Here is a 22,406-nt window from a genome sequence, read left to right as displayed (position 1 = left end):
AAAATACATACATTCGTAGTCTTAACAAGGGCTACAAAAAAAGTGTGGAACAGCTATCAGTAATATATTTTGTGTTAATATGAATTCTAGGCTTGGATAAAACATGCAGGGTATGATTTATTACAACTTTAGATGTCTTCTTTTTAAATGTTATTTCTCTTTTAGGACTTCGGTCTGATTAAATGTTATTTCTCTTTTAGGACTTCGGTCTGATTAATAGATGTCTTCTTTTTTCTGGTTTCTTGTTTTGTTTTGTTTTGTTTTGTTTTGAGACTGGGTCTCTGTCGCCCACTGCTGCTAGAATGCAGTGGCATAATCATGGCTTACTGTAACGTTAACTACACGGGCTCAGGTGATCCACCTCAGCCTCCCAAGAAGCTGGGACCACAGGCACATGCCACCATGCCCAACGAATTTTTTCTATTTTTTGTAGAGATGGGGGTCTCACCATGTTGCCCTGGCTGGTCTAGAACGCCTGGCTCAAGTGATCCTCCTGCCTTGGCCTCCCAAAGTGCTGAGATTACAGGTGTGAGCTGCCACACCTGCTTGAGATTTCTTAGTTCTATTATATTCTCTAATGTAAAAAAAGAAAGGTCATCGTCCAGTTTTAAGTGGTCTCAGGACAATTTCTTTTTTTTTTATTATTATACTTTAAGTTCTGGGGTACATATGCAGAACATGCAGGTTTGTTACATACGTATACGCGTGCCATGGTGGTTTGCTGCACCCATCAACCCATCATCTACATTAGGCATTTCTCCTAATGCTCTCCCTCTCCCAGCCCCCAACCCCATGACAGGCCCCGGTGTATGATGTTCTATGTTCATGTGTTATTGTTTAACTCCCCTTATGAGCGAGAACATGCAGTGTTTGGTTTTCTGTTCTTGTGATAGTTTGCTGAGAATGATGGTTCCCAGCTTAATCCATGTCCCTGCAAAGGACATGAACTCATCCTTTTTTATGGCTGCATAGTATTCCATGATATGTATGTGCCACATTTTCTTTATCCAGTCTACCATTGATGGGCATTTGGGTTGGTTCCAAGTCTTTGCTATTGTGAATAGTACCGCAATAAAAATACATGTGCGTGTGTCTTTATAGTAGAATGATTTATAATCCTTTAGGTATATACCCAGTAATGGGATTGCTGGGTCAAATAGTATTTCTGGTTCTAGATCCTTGAGGAATCGCCACACTGTCTTCCACAATGATTGAACTTATTTGCACTCCCACCAACAGTATAAAAGTGTTCCTATTTCTCCACATCCTCCCCAGCATCTGTTGTTTCCTGACTTTTTAATGATCGCCATTCTAACTGGCGTGAAATGGTATCTCATTGTGGTTTTGGTTTGCATTTCTCTAATGACCAGTGATGATGAGCTTTTTTTCATATGTTTCTTGGCCGCATAAATGGGTAGACTGCATGTTTCTAAGGAATCGGTTCATTTTATCTGGGCTAACCAACTTGTTGGCATACAAATGTTTATAGTATTCTCTTAAAATCTTTTTAATTTTTATAAAACCAGTATTGAGGCAAGGCTCAGTGGCTCATGCCTGTAATCGCAGCACTTTGGGAGGCTGAATCACTTGAACCCAGTGTTTGAGACCAGCCTGTGCAACATGGTGAAACCCTGTCTCTAACAAAAAACAACAAACAGACAAAAACTAGCCAGGCATGGTGGTGTATGCTTGTAGCTACTCAGCAGGCAGTGAATGCACTCCAGCCTGGTTGACAGTGATATCTTGTCAAAAAAAAAAATGTAGGTCCGGGCATGGTGGCTCATGCCTGTAATCCCAGCACTTTGGGAGGCCGAGGCGGGTGGATCACAAGGTCAGGAGATCGAGACCATCCTGGCTAACACAGTGAAACCCCATCTCTACTAAAAATACAAAAAATTAGCTGGGAGAGGTGGTGGCCACCTGTAGTCCCAGCTACTCGCGAGGCTGAGGCAGGAGAATGGCATGAACCTGGGAGTCAGAGCTTGCAGTGAGCCGAGATCACGCCACTGCACTCCAGCCTGGGCAACAGAGTGAGACTCTGTCTCAAAAAAAATAAAAATAAAAATAAAAATGTAGTGATGTACGCACTTTTATTTCTGACTGTAGGAATTTGAACTTTCTTTTCTTTTTTGCACTTGGATGTTCTGTACATGTATCCCAGAACTTAAGAGTCTAAACAAAAAAAAAGAAACATGCAGTCCACCAACTGTGAGTCAAGAGGAAGGAAACAACAGACCTGGAACTGGTAAGGAGACTGAATCAATAATCAAAAACTTGTCGATAAAGAAGAGCCCTTCAGCAGGGACACAGGCCACATGGACCTGTCCTGCCTGGCCCCTGAGGCTGCATTTACCCACCTGCCCCTAGAAGGTGGGCCATCAGGGTAACTAGAAGCTGCTAGCCATCAGTTTGCACAGTGAGGCCCCTCCGAGCCCCTCCCATCAGACCTGCTGTGAGCAGCAACCTGTGGCTGTGGCGGTGGCTGTGACTGGCAGAGGTGTCTGGGGTGGGGCCAAAGTAGTCCCTTGGAGCCCTCACACACTATTGATGGGAATGTAAATTAGTACAACCACTATGGAGAACAGTGTGAAGACTCCTCAAAAAACTACAATTGGGGCCACCATGTGATCCAGCAATCCCACTGTTGGGCATATACCCAAAAGAAAGAAAATCACTATATTGAAGAGATATTTGCACTCTCGTATTTGTTGCAGCACTATTCACAATAGCCAAGATGTGGAAGCAACCTAAGTGTCCATCAACGAATGAATGGATAAAGAAAATGTGATGTATATGCACAATGGAATACTATTCAGGCATAAAAAAGGAGATCATGTCATTTGCAACATCATGGATGGAAATGAAGATTATTATGTCAAGTGAAATAAGCTAGTCACAGAAAGACAAACATCTCATGTTCTCACTTATTTGTGGGATCTAAAAATCAAAACAGTTGAACTCATGGACATAGGAAACAGAAGGATGGTTATGAGAGGCTGGGGAGGGTATTGTGGAGCTGGGAGGGAGGTGAGGATGGTTAATGGGTAAAAAAACCAGAATGAATAAAACATACTATTTGATAGCACAACAGGGTGACTATAGTCAATATTAATTGTACATTAAAAAACAAACAAACACAAAGTTGCCCCTTGGCTTTGCTGCTTTGGGGGAGAGTTGCACAAATTGGACTAGTGGCCCAGCTCCCTGGGCGATCATCCTGTGCTGGCCAGGGTATGCCAACCTTATCTGGCTGGAAGTTCGGGGTGGCAGGACTCTGACCCTGCCCCTGGTAAGGGGCTTCCCCAACCAGTGCCATTGAGGGGGATGCCCTGGGTGTGAGCCTGAAAGCTCTAGCTCTCTGCCTTGCCATGTGAATGTGTTCTTTGGGCCACAAGCCCCCACCTCGCTCCTGTCTCACTCCTGGGAACAACGAAGGTGGACAATTGCTCTAGGGGCTGCAGAGAGAAAGCTAAGCAGACTGAGTAGGGGCCTGTGAAGGGGGCAGGAGGATAGACTTTCAAAGGGTAAGGAGTGGGCAGCTTAAGGTTGCAATGGCAGAGGGAGCTCTGACCCAGGACCTGAACTGCAGCCAGCTCTTGGGGTGTGGACCACCCAGCTCTGCAGCTGACCCCTCCACTGACCAAACGGGAGAGGAGTGAGCATTCTCCCCTGTGCATATTGATGCATTGTTTAGCCTTCGCTAAGGGTGGGGTGAAGAGAAGTGTGGGTCTCCTGGGTCACGGGAGGCTGCCTTTTCTAGTGCTCGTGACTTTTTTTTTTTTTTTTTTTTTTTTTTTTGAGATAGAGTCTCGCCCTGTCGCCCAGGCTGGAGTGCAATGGCACGATCTCAGCTCACTGCAACCTTCCCCTCCTGGGTTCAAACGATTCTCCTGCCTAAGCCTCCTGACTAGCTGGGATTACAGGAGCCCGCCATCACACCCAGCTAATTTTTGTATTTTTAGCAGAGACGGGGTTTCACCATGTTGGCCAGGCTGGTGTCAAACTCCTGACTTCAGATTATCCACCCACCTTGGCCTCCCGAAGTGTTGGGATTACAGGCGTGAGCCACCGTGCCCGGCCTCATGACTTCTTATTCCTGGTCCCATACCTGGATTTGTCTCCATCCGTTTTCCGATTTTTAATAGTTTGTTTTATCTTTTGGGTTTTTCCTCTAACTCCTCTCGTAGACCTCATTGCTCAGAGTGCACTGTTAGGGCAAGGTTCTGCCACTGCCACCCTCCATGAGTAGATTTCTCCCTCCTGCCCTGGGGATATGGAGAGTGGCTTGTTTCTTTCCCTGTCTATCCTAGAAAGATGATTTGTGGGTTTTTGTTTTTTGTTTTTTGTTTTTTGTTTTTTTTTTTTGTCACCAAAATGGCAGCTGGGTTGGTGTTGGGGGAATACAGCTGGCCTTGGGTGGAAGCACTCCTCCACCGTTTCTCCCTGGTTTCAACAGTGTTAGCATTTGTCCATGAAAATACAATCTTTTCTCTAAAGTAATAAGAGGTGACGGCTGGGGGGAGTGACTGCTGCTGCTGCCCCCAGCTCCTCCTTTCCCCTAGGCAGGTGTAGGGGAGATTCCTGTTGTGACTGAATGTAAGCACCCCCACCTCTGCTGCAGCCAATGTAGAGGAAGTGGGGCACTCTTCCTGTCTCTTTCTGCTCTTTACCTCCAGCTAAGAAACTTTGGAATTAGGGGGCCCAGGGACCTGGAGAGGCCTTAACCCTGTGAGGAAGTATAGGGGGACCCCTCTCCCACCCTCATCCCCTTCTGAGAGTGGTCAATGTTTACAAGCCCCTGAGTCCCCCAGCCCAGGGACCCTGTTGCTTTCTTTCACCAACCTCAATCTTCCTGGGCCTTCACTGCTCCCCTGCCCTTCCTGGGGTTGGGGTGGGGGCAGGTGTCGCTGTGTGTTCCCCTGTCTGCCTTGTACCCACAATCATCCCACCACTCCACCCTGTGTGACTTCCCTTTCTTTTACCTACTCCTGTGAATACTCCCTTCTCCCAATAAAACTTGGTGTGTATTCTCAAAAAAATTGAAAAGCCCTTCACCAAATGACTCACTGGTGAATCGTACCCAACAATTAAGGAAGAATTAACACCAATCCACCTTAATCTCTTCCAAAAAAACTGAAGAGGAGGGAACACTTCTTAACTCATTACATGAGGCTTGCATGACCCTGATACCAAAACGAGACAAAGACACTGCAAGAACAGAAAAATACACAGCAGTGTCCTTTATCAATACTAATGCAAAAATAATCTACAAAATAGGTAACCTAATATGGCAGCATATTAAATTATACACCAAGAACATGGGGAATTTTTTCTCAGAATACAGGGATAGTTCAACATATAAAAATCAGTCAATGTAGTATGCCACGTTAATAGAACAAAGGAAAAAAAAACACCTGGTGCAGAAAAAGCATTGACAAAATTCAGCCCTTTTTGGATAAAAAACAATCAACATGGAATATAAGAAAACTCTTTCAATATAATAAAGCCACATATGAAAACCCTATAGCTAATAGGTTAATTTTGTCATTAATAGCTAATAATGCTGAAAGACTAAAAGCTTTTCCCCTGAGATTATGATCTAGACCATGTGGTCTACTTTCATGACTTTAATAAAAAATTATGTGATTAGAACACTTAACATGAACTTTACCCCTTAACAAATTTTTAAGTGTACAAAACAGTACTTAATTGTAGGTACAATGTTGTACAGCAGATCTCTGCCACTGATTCATCTTGTTTAACTGGAACTTTCTGCCTGTTAATTAGCAACTCTCCATTTACCTCCCCCCACGCTCCCTGGCAACTACCATTCCACTCACGAATTCTATGTATTTGACCATTTGGGGTACCTCATATAAGTGGAATTATGCAATATTTGACCTCCTGTGACAGGTTATTTCACTGAGCATAATGTCCTCAAGGTTCATGCACATTGTTGCATATTGTAGAATATTCTGCCTTTCAAAGGCTGAATAATATGCCATTGATGCATATACCACATAGTCTTTATCCATGCATCCACTGATGGACATTAGGTTGTTTCTGTATCTTTTGTGAATAGTACTTATGAACATGGGTGTACAGATATATCTTTTTGCGATGCCAGTTTCAATTTTTTTGGATACATGCCCAGAAATGGAATTGCTAGATCACTTGGTAGTTCTATTTTTAACTTTTTGAGGAAGCTTCATACTGTTTTCCATAGGAGCTGCACCATTTTGCATCCTCACCAACAGTGTACAAGGGTTCCAGTTTCTCCACATCCTTGATACTTGTCTTTTTTTTCTTTCTCTTTTTTTTTTATAATAGCTATCCTGACAGGTGTGAGGTGATATTTCATACTGGTTTTGATTTGCATTTTCCCAATGATTAGTGATGTTGAACAATTTTTCATATACCTCTTGGCTATTGGTATGTGTTTTTTTGAGAAATGTCTAAGTCTTTAGCCCATTTTAATTGGCTTATTAGTTTTTTTGTTTTTGCCATTGAGTTGTGGGGGGTTATTTTATATTTTGGAATCAACCATACTTCCTCTATTCAACATAGCATTGGAAGTCCCAGCCAGAATAAGTGGGTAAGAAATAGAAATAATTAAAAGGCATTCTAGTTGGAAAAGAAGTAAGATCATCTCTATTCACAGATGACATGAGATCAGGAGTTCAGGACCAGCCTGGCCAACATGACACAACCCCATCTCCACTAAAAATACAAAAATTAGCTGGAAATGGTGGTGCATGCCTGTAATCCCAGCAACTCGGGAGGCTGAGGCAGAAGAATCACTTGAACCTGCGAGGTGGGGGCTGCAGTGAGTGGAGATTGTACCACCACCCTCCAGCCTGGGCAACAGAGCAAGACTCTGTCTCACAAATAAAATAAAGAATGCATAAAGAAAGCCTCAGCTGGGCGAGGTGGCTCACACCTGGAATCCCAGCACTTTGGGAGGCCAAGGCGGGAGAATTACCTGAGGTCAGGAGTTCGAGCCCAGCCTGGTCAATATGGTGAAACCCCTTCTCTGCTAAAAATACAAAAAATAGCCGGCCATGGTGGTGTGTTTCTGTAATCCCAGCTACTCGGGAGGCTGAGGCAGGAGAATCGCTTGAACCCAGGAAATGGAGGTTGCAGTGAGCCAAGATTGTGCCATTGCACTCCAGCCTGGGCAACAAGAGTGAAACTCTGTCTCAAAAAAAAAAATTAAAAAAAAAAAAAAAGAAAACCTTGCTGGGTTCAGTGGCTTATGCCTGTAATCCCAGCACTTTGAGAGGCTGAGACAAGGAATTACTTGAGCCCAGGTGTTCAAGACCAGCCTGGACAACATGGTAAGACCCCCGCCTCTAAAAAAATGAAGTTACCCAGGCATGGGTGGCATGTGCCTGTGGTCCCAGCTATGGTGGAGGCTGAGATGGGAGGATCACTTGAGCCCAGGAGGTTGAGGCTGCAGTGAGCCATGCTTACCTCACTGCACTCCAGCCTGGGTGACAGAATGAGACCCTGTCTCTGAGAAATAAAAAGGAAATTCTACAATTCAACAGCAACAAAAATACAACATAAGGCTATTCTGGGTACACTGCCAATGCGGTAGTCCTGCTCCACAAGGAGCAGTATAAAAAAGAATACAGCATAATTTTTAAATGGACAAAGAAGTTGAATATATATCTCTCCAAGAAGATGCACAAATGGCTATAAGCACATGAAAAAATCAACATTACTAGTGATTGTGTTAGAAGTGTAAATCAAAACTATATTGTGATACCCACTTGATACCTACTAGCATGTCTATAATTAAAACATAAATGACAAGTATTGAAGAGGATATGGAGAAATTAACTCTCCTATGCACTGTGGAAAGAATGTAAAATTGTGCAGCTGCTGTGAACAACAGTTTGGCAGTTCTACAAAAAGTTAAACACAGAATTATCACATGCAATTCCACTTCTACATATAGACTCAAAAGAATTGAAAGTAGGGATTCAAACAGATCCTTGCACACCAATGTTCTCAGCAGCATTATTTATAATAGCCAAGTATAGAAAGAACCTGAATGCCCATCAACAGTTGAATGGATAAACAAAATGTGGTATATATGAGTATTGGAATATTATTCAGCCTTAAAAAGGAAGGAAATTCTGATACATGCTACAATATGGATGAACCTTGAAAATGTCATACTAAGTGAAATAAAAGAGGAAAATATCGTATGATTTCATTTGTATGAGGTACCTAGAATAGGCAAATTTATATAGTAAGAAAGAATAACAGAGGTTACCAGGGCCTGGAGAGAGGGAGGGATGGGGAGTTAGTTTTTAGTGGGTACATACTTCTGTTTGGAGATGATGAAAAAGTTCTGGAAATGGACAGTGGTAATGGCTGCACAACACTGTAAATGTACTTAATGCCAATGAATTGTATACTTAAAAGGGATTAAAATGGTACATTTTATGCTATGTATACTTTGCCACAATAAAAAATGAAGTATAAAAGAAGAATGTCTGGGCTTTCCGTTTTTTCGTGTGTGTTTTTGGTTTTGTTTTTTTGTTGTTGTTTTTTGTTTGTTTGTTTGTTTGTTTTTGAGACAGGATCTTGCTCAGTTGCCCAGGCTAGAGTGCAGTGGCGTGATCATGGCTCACTATAGCTTTGACCTCCCAGTCACAGGTGATCCTCCCTCTTCAGCCTCCCAAGTAGCTGGGGCCACACACGTGCATCACCACACTCAGCTAATTTTTATAGAGACAAAGACTCCCTATGTTGCCCAAGCTGGTCTTGAACTCCTGGCCTCAAGTGATGCTCTCTCCTTGGCCTCCCAAAGTGCTGGGATTACAGGTGTCAGCCACCGTGTAGGCTTTACTTCTAACTTCTTCTTGGCTGTGGTCCAGGAGTCTTGTTTCCTGAGTCCTCATGATCCCCATCACATGCTTCCAGGTTGATTCACTCCTTGTACAACCCTCTGACCCAGCGCTCTCCACAGCTCTGCCCTCAGCTCTCCACATACGGTGCTTGAAGAGCCACTTCCTTTCCTGTACAGGCCACCAATGTCTTTCTGGGGCACATGAAACCCACTTCAGAGAAATGTGGGACTTTGGAACCCATGAAAGGCATAATTCACTTCACTGTCAAGGGATATAGCTCACTGGTCAGAAACTGTATCTGTTCTCTGAAGGACCATTGCATTCGGTCCCTCCTGGCTGGTTTCTGGTACCTTCTAGTCTGTCCTTCTCCCCTCCTTGTCTGTCTTCATTTCTCTCAAATCCTCCCTCCACCTGGTCAAATCTCTTTAAAGACCCTGTCTTTGCACTCAGAGAACACCCCATGCTCCACCTCAAATTTTCCCCTCATTTCTGGCCCTGCATCCCTCATTCTCACACTGTACCTAGGCTAGCACTCACTGGTGGAGGGCTGGGGTGCCACAGCTTTGGAGAAGAGGTTTAAAGGTCTCCATATCCAGGAGCTGGCTCTGATATCTCGCCCCACCTGCCTGAGGCTGATCATTAACCCAGAACTTATATAAAGATGGCTCACGCGTGGAATGGGTATAGCACTGCCTGCAGCCATGGCCAGTACGGTTAGCCCCAGCACCATAGCTGAGACCCCAGAGCCACCTCCATTGTCTGACCGCATCCGAAATGCTGCTGACATCTCAGTCATTGTCATCTATTTTCTGGCGGTGATGGCTGTTGGGCTGTGGGTAGGTGGAATCCCAGTGGCTTTTAGGGTGGGCACAAGGTTTAGGAGGGGGTATCTTAAGGGGGGAAGGGGTGTGGTTGTGACAAAGCTTTTCACAAATGTCATTGTGTTGTCAGAATCATTTTCTTGTGTGTTGCATAAATAACGCTTACAATGAACTAATGTATTCTCCTAATAACCCCATCGTGTGCACACAGCCAGCACCGGGACCTTCAGATTTACTATGCATCCCCAACACCTGGCATAATGGACAAAGAGGGTATTTTTATTATCACATTTCTTTCACTTTCTTTTGTTGTTTGCTCACTTTCTGATTTAGTGAGTTGGACTCTTCATTCATGTTGAATTTTTTTCTTTTAATAAATTTGAGACTGCAAATTTTTTTTTTTTTGAGACGGAGTCTTGCTCTGTCGTCCAGGCTGGAGTGCAGTGGCGCTATCTTGGCTCACTGCAAGCTCCGCCTCCTGGGTTCACGCCATTCTCCTGCCTCAGCCTCCCAAGTAGCTGGGACTCCAGGCATGCGCCACCACACCCGGCTAACTTTTTGTATTTTTAGTAGAGACGGGGTTTCACCATGTTGGCCAGGATGGTCTCGATCTCTTGACCTCGTGATCCACCCGCCTCGGCCCTCCAAAGTGCTGGAATTACAGGCGTGAGCCACCGTGCCCGGCCGAGACTGCAAATTTTATTGCAAGCATGGCTCAATGATACCTCACATGGTTTTTATAAGTGAGAATAATCAGAGCAGTTAAGACAGAAGTTAAGGATTATGATTTTTTTAAGTTCTTCCAGCCCTGGGTTTTTACAAAGCCACTGTTTTTGAAGTCCTTTAAAATTTGATGCTATAGAACACTTTCCAGCGAAATGTTTCTCTCTGTAGGAGTGCTGAAGTCACCCCTCTCAGCACCCTGGCCAGAGCCTCTGGGATGTCTGGGTGCACTTGCTGGGGCTTGACCCTCACCTGTCTTCCCTTCTGCTCAGGCGATGCTGAAGACCAACCGAGGTACTATAGGAGGCTTCTTCCTCGCTGGTCGTGATATGGCCTGGTGGCCGGTAAGTGGACCGAAGTTTTCTGGAGATAAATTTCCTGAGTGTGTGCTTAAAACTGAACGTAGGCCGGGTGCGGTGGCTCACGCCTGTAATCCCAGCACTTTGGGAGGCCAAGGCTGGCAGATCATCTAAGTTCAGGAGTTCGAGACCAGCCTGACTAACATGGTGAAACCATCTCTACTAAAAATACAAAAATTAGCCAGACATGGTGGTGTATGCCTGTAATCCCAGCTACTCAGGAGGCTGAGGCAGGAGAATCACTTGAACCTGGGAGGCAGAAGTTGCAGTGAGCCTAGATCACACCACTGCACTCCAGCCTGGGCAACAAGAATGAAACTCCATCTCAAAAAAAAAAAAGTGAATGTAGACAACATTGGGAATGTTGATCATTTCTGATGTACATTGGTTGCCTACTCGCTGAGCCTCCCTTCCTAAATCCCTGACTTCATGGCTCCTCTCTGTAATTCCAGGACATTACAATATGTCACCTATTATGACAGCCGGTTCAGTCTGGCACTGAAGGACCCCAGCTCAGCCCCACCTTATGTTCTTTTCTTCTGCTCCTTATCAAGAGTCTTCTCCTGGCTTCTTACAAGCTCTGCGCATTCCTGCTTTGTTGCCAGTCCTGAGCTGATGCTGGCCCTCTTGTTAGGATTGGCCTCCCCTTGTCTGCTGTCCTCTTTCAATGCCTCACCTCAGCCCTTCCTCATCTGAGGAGCCTCCCGGCTCTCTCCATGGGTCCCTATGTCCCATGCAGTTATTGGTTGTGTTCCCTGTGATGTTGCTAATGCTGATGCCTCTTGATTCTTGCCCAGTGGGTGTTCTTGTGGGGTTTTGATGTGTGGCCCCCTCAGCCAGAGTCCCACTGCAGCAGAGGCTGCGTCTTCCCCTCTGCACCTGGAGAGTGTCAGCCCAGCATCACATTATACAGTGGGTGCTTAGCAAATGCTTCGTTCACAGATCTGACTCATTTTCTAAATGGTATGAGGGGAAGTGGAGATGGGCAACTGTCCTGGCTGGGGTGACTGAAGCAGAACAACTGGAAGTTTGAAATGAATTTTATTTGGGACATCCAATCAGACATTGCATTTTTAGGACTGTTTAGTGAAACATGCAAGGAGGCTCAAGCGATCTTGAAGCCAAAAACCAGCTCAATCCCATCCTCTGGCCCCATGTAGCTGAGCAGAAAAAGTGATTTTACAGAGGCCTTAAAAAGTGGGAAGAGCCACACCCCAATTCTCTTCTGCTAGGACTGGTGCTCATCCACGTCCACTCAAGAGACCTCTCTTGATCTCTGGGTCTTTAGAACAGCAGACACTGTAATGGTGAGGGGATGAATGAAAAGAGTGTCCTGTGGCTGGGAGGATGGAGAGAAACTCCCTCCTAGCCAGCTTGGGGTCTTTGCGTATGATTAAAGGGACAAGAGCTGATGAGAGATCTGGCAGTGCTTGGCCAAGGACAGGCTCAACTCAGAGCATTTTAGTAGATTGACCAATGCTCCCCCAAGACAGGGGCCAACGAGCTTTTCTGTAAAAGGCCAGATTGTAAATACTTTAGAGTTTTCTAGACATATAGTCTATTGCAGCCACAGAACCCTGCTGTTGTAGGACAAAAAGCAGCCCAAGTCCATATGGAAAACCAATGAGCACGGCTGTGTTCCAGACAATGAAATTTGAGTCATACAATTTCACATGTTTACAATTTCACATTTCACAAAATATTATGCTTACTTAGATTGTTAACCATTATTTAACAATGCAAAAATGTAAAAAAACATTCTTGGCTCATGGGCCATTCAGAAACTGACTGTGGGCTGGATTAGCCCAGGGGCCATTGTTTGCTTGACTCCTGCTCTGAGGGTGAGGAGTAGTGACCGAAGCATCTCAGCATCTGTCTATTTTCTTTTTTTTTCTTTTTTTGAGACAGAGTCTTGCTCTGGCGCCCAGGCTGGAGTGCAGTGGTATGATCTCTGCTCACTGCAAGCTCTGCCTCCCGGGTTCATGCCATTCTCCTGCCTCAGCCTCCAGAGCAGCTGGGACTACAGGCGCCCACCACCACACCCGGCTGACTTTTTTGTATTTTTAGTAGAGATGGGGTCTCACCGTGTTAGCCAGGATGGTCTCGATCTCCTGACCTTGTGATCCGCCCGCCTCAGCCTCCCAAAGTGCTGGGATTACAGGCGTGAGCCACCACGCCCAGCTGCATCTGTCTATTTTCAAGAAGTCTGATCTGGATCTTTTAACTCCAACCCTAGTCTGTTCTCTTGCATTCCAGATGGGCGCCTCTCTCTTTGCCAGTAACATCGGCAGCAACCACTATGTGGGGCTGGCTGGGACAGGAGCAGCTTCAGGAGTCGCCACCGTAACATTTGAATGGACTGTAAGTGACATCATAGGCTTTTTCCTTCAAATCAAAACCATATCCAGTGTCTTAGTATGTTTTATGCTGCTATGACAGAATATCACAGGCTGGGTAATTTATAAAGAACAGAAATGTATCTCTGACAGCTCTGAAGGCTGGGAAGTGCAAGGGCTGAGGGACCCACATCTGGCAAGGGCTTCTTGCTTCATCGTCCCATGGTGGAAGGTGGAAGGTGGAAGGGCAATAGGGCACGAGAGAGAGGGAGAGAGGGATGGAGGATGAGAGAGAGAGAGAAAGAGACAGAGACAGAAGAGAAAAGGGGAGGAGAGGGTGAAACTCATTTTTTAAAATCAGGAACCCACTCCTACTATAACTAACCCGCTATCTCAATAATGGGATCCATCTGTTTATGAGGGAAGAGCCCTCATGACCTAATCACCCCTTAATGCTCCAACCTCTCAATACTGTTGCATTGGGGATTAAGTTTCCAACACATGAACTTGGTGGTACACGTTGAAACCACAGCATCCAGGTATATTAATGGAAGTCATATCCCAAGTACACGTTGAAACCATAGCATCCAGGTATATTAATGGAAGTCATATCCCAAGTACACGTTGAAACCATAGCATCCAGGTATATTAATGGAAGTCATATCCCAAGTACACGTTGAAACCATAGCATCCAGGTATATTAATGGAAGTCATATCCCAAGTACACGTTGAAACCACAGCATCCAGGTATATTAATGGAAGTCATATCCCAGGTTTTTCTGGGTGTCTGTATAGAATGTTCTCCTCTTTGTTTTTTTTTTTTTTTCTTATTTGTTTGTCGTTGTCTTCTTTGTCAATTTTAAGTTCTGGGATACATGTGCAGAAGCTGCAGGTTTGTTACATAGGTGTATACATGTGCCATGGTGGTTTGCTGCACCTGTGAACCTATCATCTAGGTTTTAAGCCACGCATGCATCAGGTATTTGTTCTAATGCTCTCCCTCTCCTTGCCCCTCACCCCCTGACAGGCCCCAGTGTGTGATGTTCCCCTCCCTGTGTCCATGTGTTCTCATTGTTCAGCGCCTACTTATGAATGAGAACATGTGTTTGATTTCCTGTTCCTGGGTTAGTTTGCTGAGAATGAGGGCTTTCCAGCTTCATCCATGTCCCTGCAAAGGACATGAACTCATCCTTTTTTATGGCTGCGTAGTATTCCATGGTATATATGTGCCACATTTTCTTTATCCAGTCTATCATTGTTGAGCATTTGGGTTGATTCCAAGTATTTGCTATTGTAAATAGTGCTGCAATAAACATACATGTGCATGTGTGTTTATAGTAGAATGATTTATAATCCTTTGGGTATATACCCAGTAATGGGATTGATGGTTCAAATGGTATTTCTGGTTCTAGATCCTTGAGGAATCACCACACTGCCTTCCACAATGTTTGAACTAATTTACACTCCCACAGCCTTGCTCTGTTCCCCAGGCTGGAGTGCAGTAGCAGGATCATGGCTCACTGACCTCCTGGGCTCAAGCAATCCTCCCACCACAGCCTCCCATGTAGCTGGGACCACAGGTGTGCACCACCATGCCCAGCTAGGTTTTTGGTTTTTTGTAGATATGGGGTTCTCCCTATGTTGCCCAGGCTGGTCTCTTAACTCCTGAGGTCTGTGAGCCTCTCACCTCAGCCTCCCAAAATGCTGGGATCACAGGTGTGAGCCACTGCACCCAGCCTCCACCTCTTGTTTGACCTTCAGCACTTCTGTGGTCCCATTCTGCCTGGCCCATTCCATGCACATCACTGCTCACCTCTACGATTTTTCTCAAGCAGTTATTCCCACCAGGAATGTCATTTCTATATGCCTCAATCCCTATGTTCACTTGAGCATTTTAGCTCTCCCTTTCATCTCTCCTCCCTGAGTTCCCACTATGTGTCCAGCCCATCCTCTAGCACAGGGGTGTCCAATCTTTTGACTGCCCTGGACCACACTAGAAGAAGAATTATCTTGGACCACACATAAAATACACTAACAATAGCTGATGACCTAAAAAAAAAATCACCAAAAAACCTTATAATTTTTTAAGAAAGTTTACAAATTTGTGTTGGGCCACATTCAAAGCCAGCTTGGGCCACAGGTTGGACAAGTTTGCTCTAGCACAAGGCTGGACATGTGATGGATATGCCACCAATAGCTTTTGAGTTGCCTGAGTTTTTCTGTTCTTTTATCTTACTCTTTCTGGTGTTTTCATGTACATGCATGTGCATATTAGGCAGAAGACGATGCCTGTGTAAAGGAAAGTTGGATCATAGTGAAAGTTTAAACAGACCATTCCCTGGTTGAACTCAGAAAGTGACCTTGAGAGATCACACATGCCTGCGCCCCTCCCCTGTTGAAGATTTTGCCCCTACATTTACTTCAGTAGTATCCAGGAGTCCAGGATGGACCCAGCCTCCAGATATGCCCTATGGCTGGAGCTTTGTTTTAATAGTGCCATGGACACCAGAATGAAGCCAGTCTCCAGAGGCATGGCCAGAATGACCTATGGACCAAGTGGGTGTGATGAGCAGGCTGCAGAGAACTGAGCTGCTCCCCCTGTCACTGTGACCTTGGGCCCCCTTAATCTCCGTAAGGCTCAAGCTCCCCCTCTCTAAGATAAGAATAACTGTGCTTCTCATATCTGCCTCACTTAGGCTGAGAGCAGCGTAAGTGATCTATGTGAAGACTCTCTGTAAAAATTGCACATTAATGCTAGATTATATTATTATCGTCACTGTATGTGGGAAGACTTGGGGAGCACTGGTGATATTCTTCTATCTCCAGGTTCCTTTCTCATTGCTTTGTCACTCTATTTATCATTTATGCAATTCAAGAAAAATTCCCTTTGGCAAAGATTGTATGACTTTCCAGGGGTTCCACTGGGATCAGATCCCTTATCTTCTTTCCCTTTTTCACCACAATTTAATCCTCAGAAAACGGTGGCCCCTGAGTCATAGAAACAGAAAAAAAGGAACTCACAATTGTCTCGGGATTATAGTTGTTTGAATGGGACAGGATTGAGCCAACTTTTTTTTTTTTAATTTCCAGACTCAGAGGTCATAGAAGGAGAAGGTCCACAAGCCAAGCCTCTTTAACGTCTCACTGTCTCTTATTTTGGTTCCTTGTAGTCCTCAGTAATGTTGCCGATTCTTGGGTGGATCTTTGTCCCTATCTACATCAAGTCGGGGGTGAGTATCTGTTACCAAAATGCCAGAGTTCAGTTCTAGGCACTGCTGCTCACTGCACAGAAGATCAATCACTGAGACAATGAGTATTGCCAGGAAAAAAGGCTTTATTTAGGTGCCACAGCAGAGGAGATGGGAGCTCAGTCTCAAATCCATCTTCCTGATGGACTAAAATTAGGGGTTTATACGACAGGGAAGATATGTAACCACGTGTGGGAAAACAGGAATTAGGGGTGGGGATAAGGAAGAGAAGTCGGTCAACAGGAAGCAGGTGGTGGGTTAGACAATTATAATGGGCGAGGGGTCTGGCTTCTCATTGTCCAGGTGTGTTGATCTAGTGAGTTTCAGCTCTTTGACCCTATCTGGGAGAACTGATGGTTGATTTCCTGAGAGAGGAACTCAGATAAGACAAAGGTAACTTTCTCAAGTTGTAACACTGGGAGGATCAGTTTCTATGCTTATTCAAATAAACCACAGACATCAGTTCTATGGGACAACTGGGCCAGTTCCGTATCCACAGTGTTGGGGTAAATCTGTCAGGCATTCATTTATTCACTTATTTTTTCTCTTCAATCATGAAACCTGGGTCCCTGCCCTTCACCTGGCCTATTGCTAGAAATATACAGAAGACAAAAAAATCAAATGTATTGCCTAGAGAGGTTTCCAGTATAGAATGTGGCTGCAGCCAGTGGGGAAATCAATGGTGCCCCTGCATAATGACCCTGGAGCAGAGATGACAGGTTTGATGGCAGAGTAAAGGTGAAGGCAATGGAGGGGGAAGCATTATGATCAGCTCTAAGACTTGAAGCTCGAGGGTCGGAGTGCCCGAGGCCACCATTAATGGAGTCAGGGATTCCAGATCAGAGGCAGATGATGGATGACAAGGAGAATGATGATTTCACTTATGTTTGGTGCATTCAAGACACTAAGGTGGAGACACCCAACCGGCAGTGGGAATGTGAGATCTGCAGATTGGTCAGGAGAGAGACCTTGGCTGGAGTTATCCATGGGGGGGGGTCCTTCTCTTCAGAAGCATGGTTTAAGCACCCACCCTCTGCCAGTCACTATGCATGGCATCAGGGATGCCTCTATGAGTAAGAAGCCATGGTTCCATCACCAGGAAGGGGCCACACATAGGACTTTCACTCACAGGTGCTTAGGAAATGCTGAATAATCTGAACGCACAGGGCCCTAAGGGTAAGTCCCTGTCAATATCTGTCTCTGCAGGTGATGACCATGCCAGAATATCTCAAGAAGCGGTTTGGTGGGGAGCGACTCCAGGTCTACCTCTCCATCCTCTCCCTCTTCATCTGTGTGGTTTTGTTAATTTCTGTGAGTTCAGAGCCTCCTGGCATTTTAGCTTCAAGAGGTTGGTCAGATGGGGCCAGAGTGCTAATATCAGAGAGCTGGATGTGTAGACTGTCAACAGCCTTTAAAGGGTCAAGGATATGGATGTCTTAAATTCTCAGGAGTGTCTCTTCAAAGTCTTCATGAGGAAAAAGGGAGCTTCAAAGACCCTGTGTTCGTAGAGTGGTAGACTTTTAAGTCATGAGAGGCTCTGGGTATAAATCTCCCCTCTCATCAAGGATATGAAAAAATGGATGTAAAGAAAGAACAAAACGTCTCATTCAAGTAACAGCTCTTCAGTAGTAAAGAGAAGGACTTGGTCGCCTGCCTTTTCCATTGCAATGTCCTGATTTATATTTTCATTTTCAGTTTGATTATCTGACACGTGAACCACAAGGAAAGTACTTTGTATTATTATACTGATTTTTCTTAAGTTCACTCTATCTAAGATCACCATGGTAAGACATATGTCACAAATAAGTGTTAAAAAATTTTAAAGTACATTTTAAGTACTTTTTTATAAAGTTACATTTTTTTGGGCCTGGTGCAGTGGCGCACACTTGTAATCCCAGCACTTTGGGAGGCTGAGGCAGGTGGATCACTTGAGGTCAGGAGTTTGAGACCAGCCTGGCCAACATGGTAAAACCCCATCTCTATTAAAAATACAAAAATTAGCCAGGCATGGTGATGCACACCAGTAATCCCAGCTACTCGGGAGGCTGAGGCAGGAGAATAGCTTGAACCCGGGAGGCAGAGGTTGCAGTGAGCCGAGATCACACCACTGCACTCCAGTCTGGGAGACAGAGTGAGACTCCATCTCAAAAATAAATAAATAAACAAACAAACATTACATTTTGGGGAGACAATCAGTGAGGAAAGAAGGAAGGAATTTGAAGATTCAGCAGCACATGTAAAAAACAAAGAGTAACTTATTTGCTCCTCATGTATCGGTGACTAATGAAATAATCTCAAGTTTACAGTCTAGGCAGGTGTCTCAGAGTTCATGAGAGAAAAGGCTGACCTTTCCTATGGCTCCTCTGTTGAACCGAGTTGTTGTTGGAAGTGAACTAGCTGCTTAGGTTAGATGGCATGAGCCTTCCCAATGCAACGTGAGCATTGCCCAGCACTGACTGCATATTATGGAGCTTTGTGTGAGCGTAGCAAAGATTCTTGAGCCACGGGAGTTCACCATCTGGCTAAGGAAATAAGAATTCTGCACATGAAACAATTAGTCTCATATGACAATACATGTAAATGTACTAAAATACATGCTGAACTAGAGTGTGATGGACAAGTACAGAAAATGTGCTGTGCACACCCAGAGAAGAGGATGCTCCCTGATGGATGGCATTGGGGGTCATACTCTTGGAGAGGGCACTTAAGTATTCCCCAGGATGGGAACGTTAGGCGAGGCAGAGGGAAGCAGAGAAGCTCACAGGTGTCAGGGGCTTAGAGTTCACACGTTTCTTAAATCGTTGTACTTGCTAATCTCCCAATTGTCCTCTGGTGCTGACATCTACAGCTTTACAGTTCTGAAGAGCATGAGCAGGCCGGGCGCGGTGGCTCATGCCTGTAATCCGAACACTCTGGGAGGCCGAGGCAGGCAGATCATGAGGTCAAGAGATGGAGACCATCCTGACCAACATGGTGAAACCTCGTCTCTACTAAACATACAAAAATTAGCTGGGCATTGTGGCATGCACCTGTAGTCCCAGCTACTCAGGAGGCTGAGGCAGGAGAATTGCTTGAACCCGGGAGGCAGAGGTTGCAGTGAACCGAGATCGCGCGACTGCACTCCGGCCTAGTGACAAGAGCGAGACTCCGTCTCAAAAAAGTAGATAAATGAAATTTTTATTTAAAAAAGAGCATGAGCAGGCATGAAGGCAGAGAACAGAGGACAATGCACAGTGAAAATGGGCCCCCAAAGGATGCAACCTCCCAGGCTGGAGGGTCACTGGTGGATGGGGAGGGACAGAATGTTGGTGAGCTAGGTGTGGGTGCAGGGAAGCCATGTGCAGGTCTGTGGCTGTGCAGAGTCCGTGGCTGGCTGGAAAGACGCCTTAGCAGGAGTCCATTCTTGCCTGCAGGTTTATGTCTTAAGTGACATTAATAATGATTAACCTTAGACATGACCTTTTGTGTACTCTTACACTCTGATACACAGATTGTCTCCTAGTTACTTATTAAACAGATCGTTATGAGACGTTAGGACAGGACAGTTTTCATAACTCTCCTCTGCCCAGGTTGGAAAAAGATCATCTTGTTCACTGGTTCTCAACCTGCAATAACATATGTATTGAGATTTGATATAAACTATTATCTAATCTACAGTCTTTATTCAGATATTGACTATTGTTTTAATACAGTCCTTTATAGCACAAGAAAATTCTGATCCTTGCAATTCCTCTTTATTATGAGAAATATTTTACAGTCATTGTTAGTGTAATTAATGCCAGTGAATTATATACTTAAATGGTTAAAATGGTAAATTTTATGTCATATATGTTTCATCACAATAAAAGAAAAATGTCATTGATGGCTGAGCCCAGTGACTTCTGCCTGTAATCCCAGCACTTTGGGAGGCTGAGGCAGGAGGATCACCGGAGGCCAGGAGTTCCAGACTTGCCTGGGCTAAATAGTGAGACCCTTATCTCTACCAAAAAAAAAAAATTATTTAGCCAGGTATGGGGGCACACATTTATTGTCCCAGCTACTTTGGCTGAGGCAGAAGGATCACTTGAACCCAGGAGCTAAGTTATAATGAGCTAAGATCATGCCATTGCACCACAGCATGAGTGACCTGGAGTAGTCCCTATTTCTTTAGGAAAAAATTCATTGATAATATGTCAACTACTTACATACAATTTTAAAACCATGGATTTAATTCCTTAATAGTACTATATAATAGAAACAAAGGTCAAAGAATCCATAATAAGATAGTGTGTTTTAATATGAAAATGATTAAGTAGAACTACACATGAAGTCAAAATGCTGTGGTGTAATACTCGCCCCTCTGTGGATGAGGATAAAGCAGTATGAGTGAAGACAGCTATAAATGCAGGCAGAGGCAGATATCACACATGGCACCTCCATAGGTAACACTCTTTTTCTGAAATGGTGAACATTTTTTTAAAAGTGAAATCTTCCCTCAATATTAGTTGGTATTCCTGGGAAACCCCAATGTGCAATAGAGTTACAGAAAGTACTTTGCATTTGTACAACCGAGTTGGGATCTAGGCTCAGAAAATCAAGAACAGGTTTTTGGCCAACATCAGTATCACGTGGGATGATAAAATGTCAGATTTTATTTCAAATCTTAGAGAAAAATACAACCGTCTCCTGCTACACCTGTTTCTAGCCTTGGCCTCCCAAAGTGCTGGGATTACAGGCATGAGCCACCGCGCCCAGCCAGTTATTTTGATACTTACACCACATTTGGCCAGTGAGAATTCCTCAAACTGGATTCTGTGTAAAGGATGGGGCATGATCCCATCATTTTGTTGGGCAATTTCTTAAATTCTGGCCTAACAAAATGTTTCAGACTCATCTTGTACCACCCTGCTCCAGCCCTGGAATCACCTATTTTTCTGGGAGAGCCCTGGCTCCTTTAGTGGGGAGGGTATTAGAAACAAAAATCTGTGTGCTAAGTGTGCTTATTGGGTGGACTTTTTTTTTTTTTTTTTTGAGGCGGAGTCTCACTCTGTCGACCAGGCTGGAGTGCAGTGGCGCCATCTCGGCTCACTGCAAGCTTCGCCTCCCAGGTTCACGCCATTCTCCTGCCTCAGCCTCCCGAGTAGCTGGGACTACAGGCGCCCGCCACCACGCCCAACTAATTTTTTGTATTTTTTAGTAGAGGCGGGGTTTCACCGTGTTAGCCAGGATGGTCTCGATCTCCTGACCTTGTGATCCGCCCGCCTCGGCCTCCCAAAGTGCTGGGATTACAGGCGTGAGCCACCACGCCCGGCCTGGGTGGACTTTTTTTCTTGACTATTTTAGCTGACATAATTAGGAAATAAATGCATACATACACACATGTAAATGCACACACATAAATAGATATATTCACACAAACACATACATGTACTTTCTAGGCAGCTATACACATACATATACAGTTTAGAAATCATGAGTTCACACTAATACCTCCAATTCCAGTCCAGCTCTATAGAGTATTTTATTGCCTCCTGCAATTCTATATTTATATGTTCCCTCTTCCACAACTGAGAATCCTGGCCCTCCAAGTCATCAACATATATGTGTATATATATATATACACACACACACACACATATAGATATATATATACACACACACATATACATACACACACATATATATATGTATAAAATTTGTTTGCTCAATCTTATAATGCATCAAAAATGGTTTAGAAATGCTTCAGGACATTGGTTTGGGCAAAGATTTTTTTAGATAAGACCTCAAAACCACAGATAACAAAAGCATAAATTCACAAATGACCTCAAGTGATCCACCCGCTTTGGCCTCCCAAAGTGCTGGGATTACAGGCATGAGCCACTGTGCCCGGCTGAAACAAAAATAAGTAAATATTTTTAAAAAGAAAATTATTTCCGAATTGCCTCGCCCATACTGCTACAAAAAAAACAAACTAAATATGAATTCAGAACTTATTTGCAGTTCTCCTCCGTCCCCACCATAAGACTAGTGTATCATCAAACACGGTGTTCCTCATTTTGCCAAACTTTGTTGCCAC

At 44.4% G+C, this 22,406-nt stretch overlaps 1 protein-coding gene across 2 annotated transcripts in view; it reads left to right on the top strand.

The window, feature by feature from the left end:
* The window catches only part of SLC5A4 (solute carrier family 5 member 4), a 51,580-nt gene that overhangs the window by 5,501 nt on the left and 23,673 nt on the right, over positions 1-22,406 (top strand). Inside the window, exons 1-5 of one of the 2 annotated variants that reach the window (XM_031005554.3) lie at positions 9,566-9,700; positions 10,681-10,752; positions 13,024-13,128; positions 16,274-16,333; positions 17,558-17,662. In XM_031005554.3, the coding sequence (XP_030861414.2) occupies positions 9,566-9,700; positions 10,681-10,752; positions 13,024-13,128; positions 16,274-16,333; positions 17,558-17,662 (477 nt within the window). Of the gene's footprint in view, positions 1-9,565; positions 9,701-10,680; positions 10,753-13,023; positions 13,129-16,273; positions 16,334-17,557; positions 17,663-22,406 lie in introns of those variants that run through there. The other variant, XM_055374318.2, reaches the window with a different exon arrangement.

The sequence above is a fragment of the Gorilla gorilla genome, chromosome 23, assembly GCF_029281585.2.
Source record: "Gorilla gorilla gorilla isolate KB3781 chromosome 23, NHGRI_mGorGor1-v2.1_pri, whole genome shotgun sequence".
NCBI classification, from domain to species: Eukaryota; Metazoa; Chordata; class Mammalia; order Primates; family Hominidae; genus Gorilla; species Gorilla gorilla.
The sequence above is the reverse complement of the archived record's forward strand: the minus strand, read 5'-3'. Positions and strand labels throughout refer to the sequence as shown.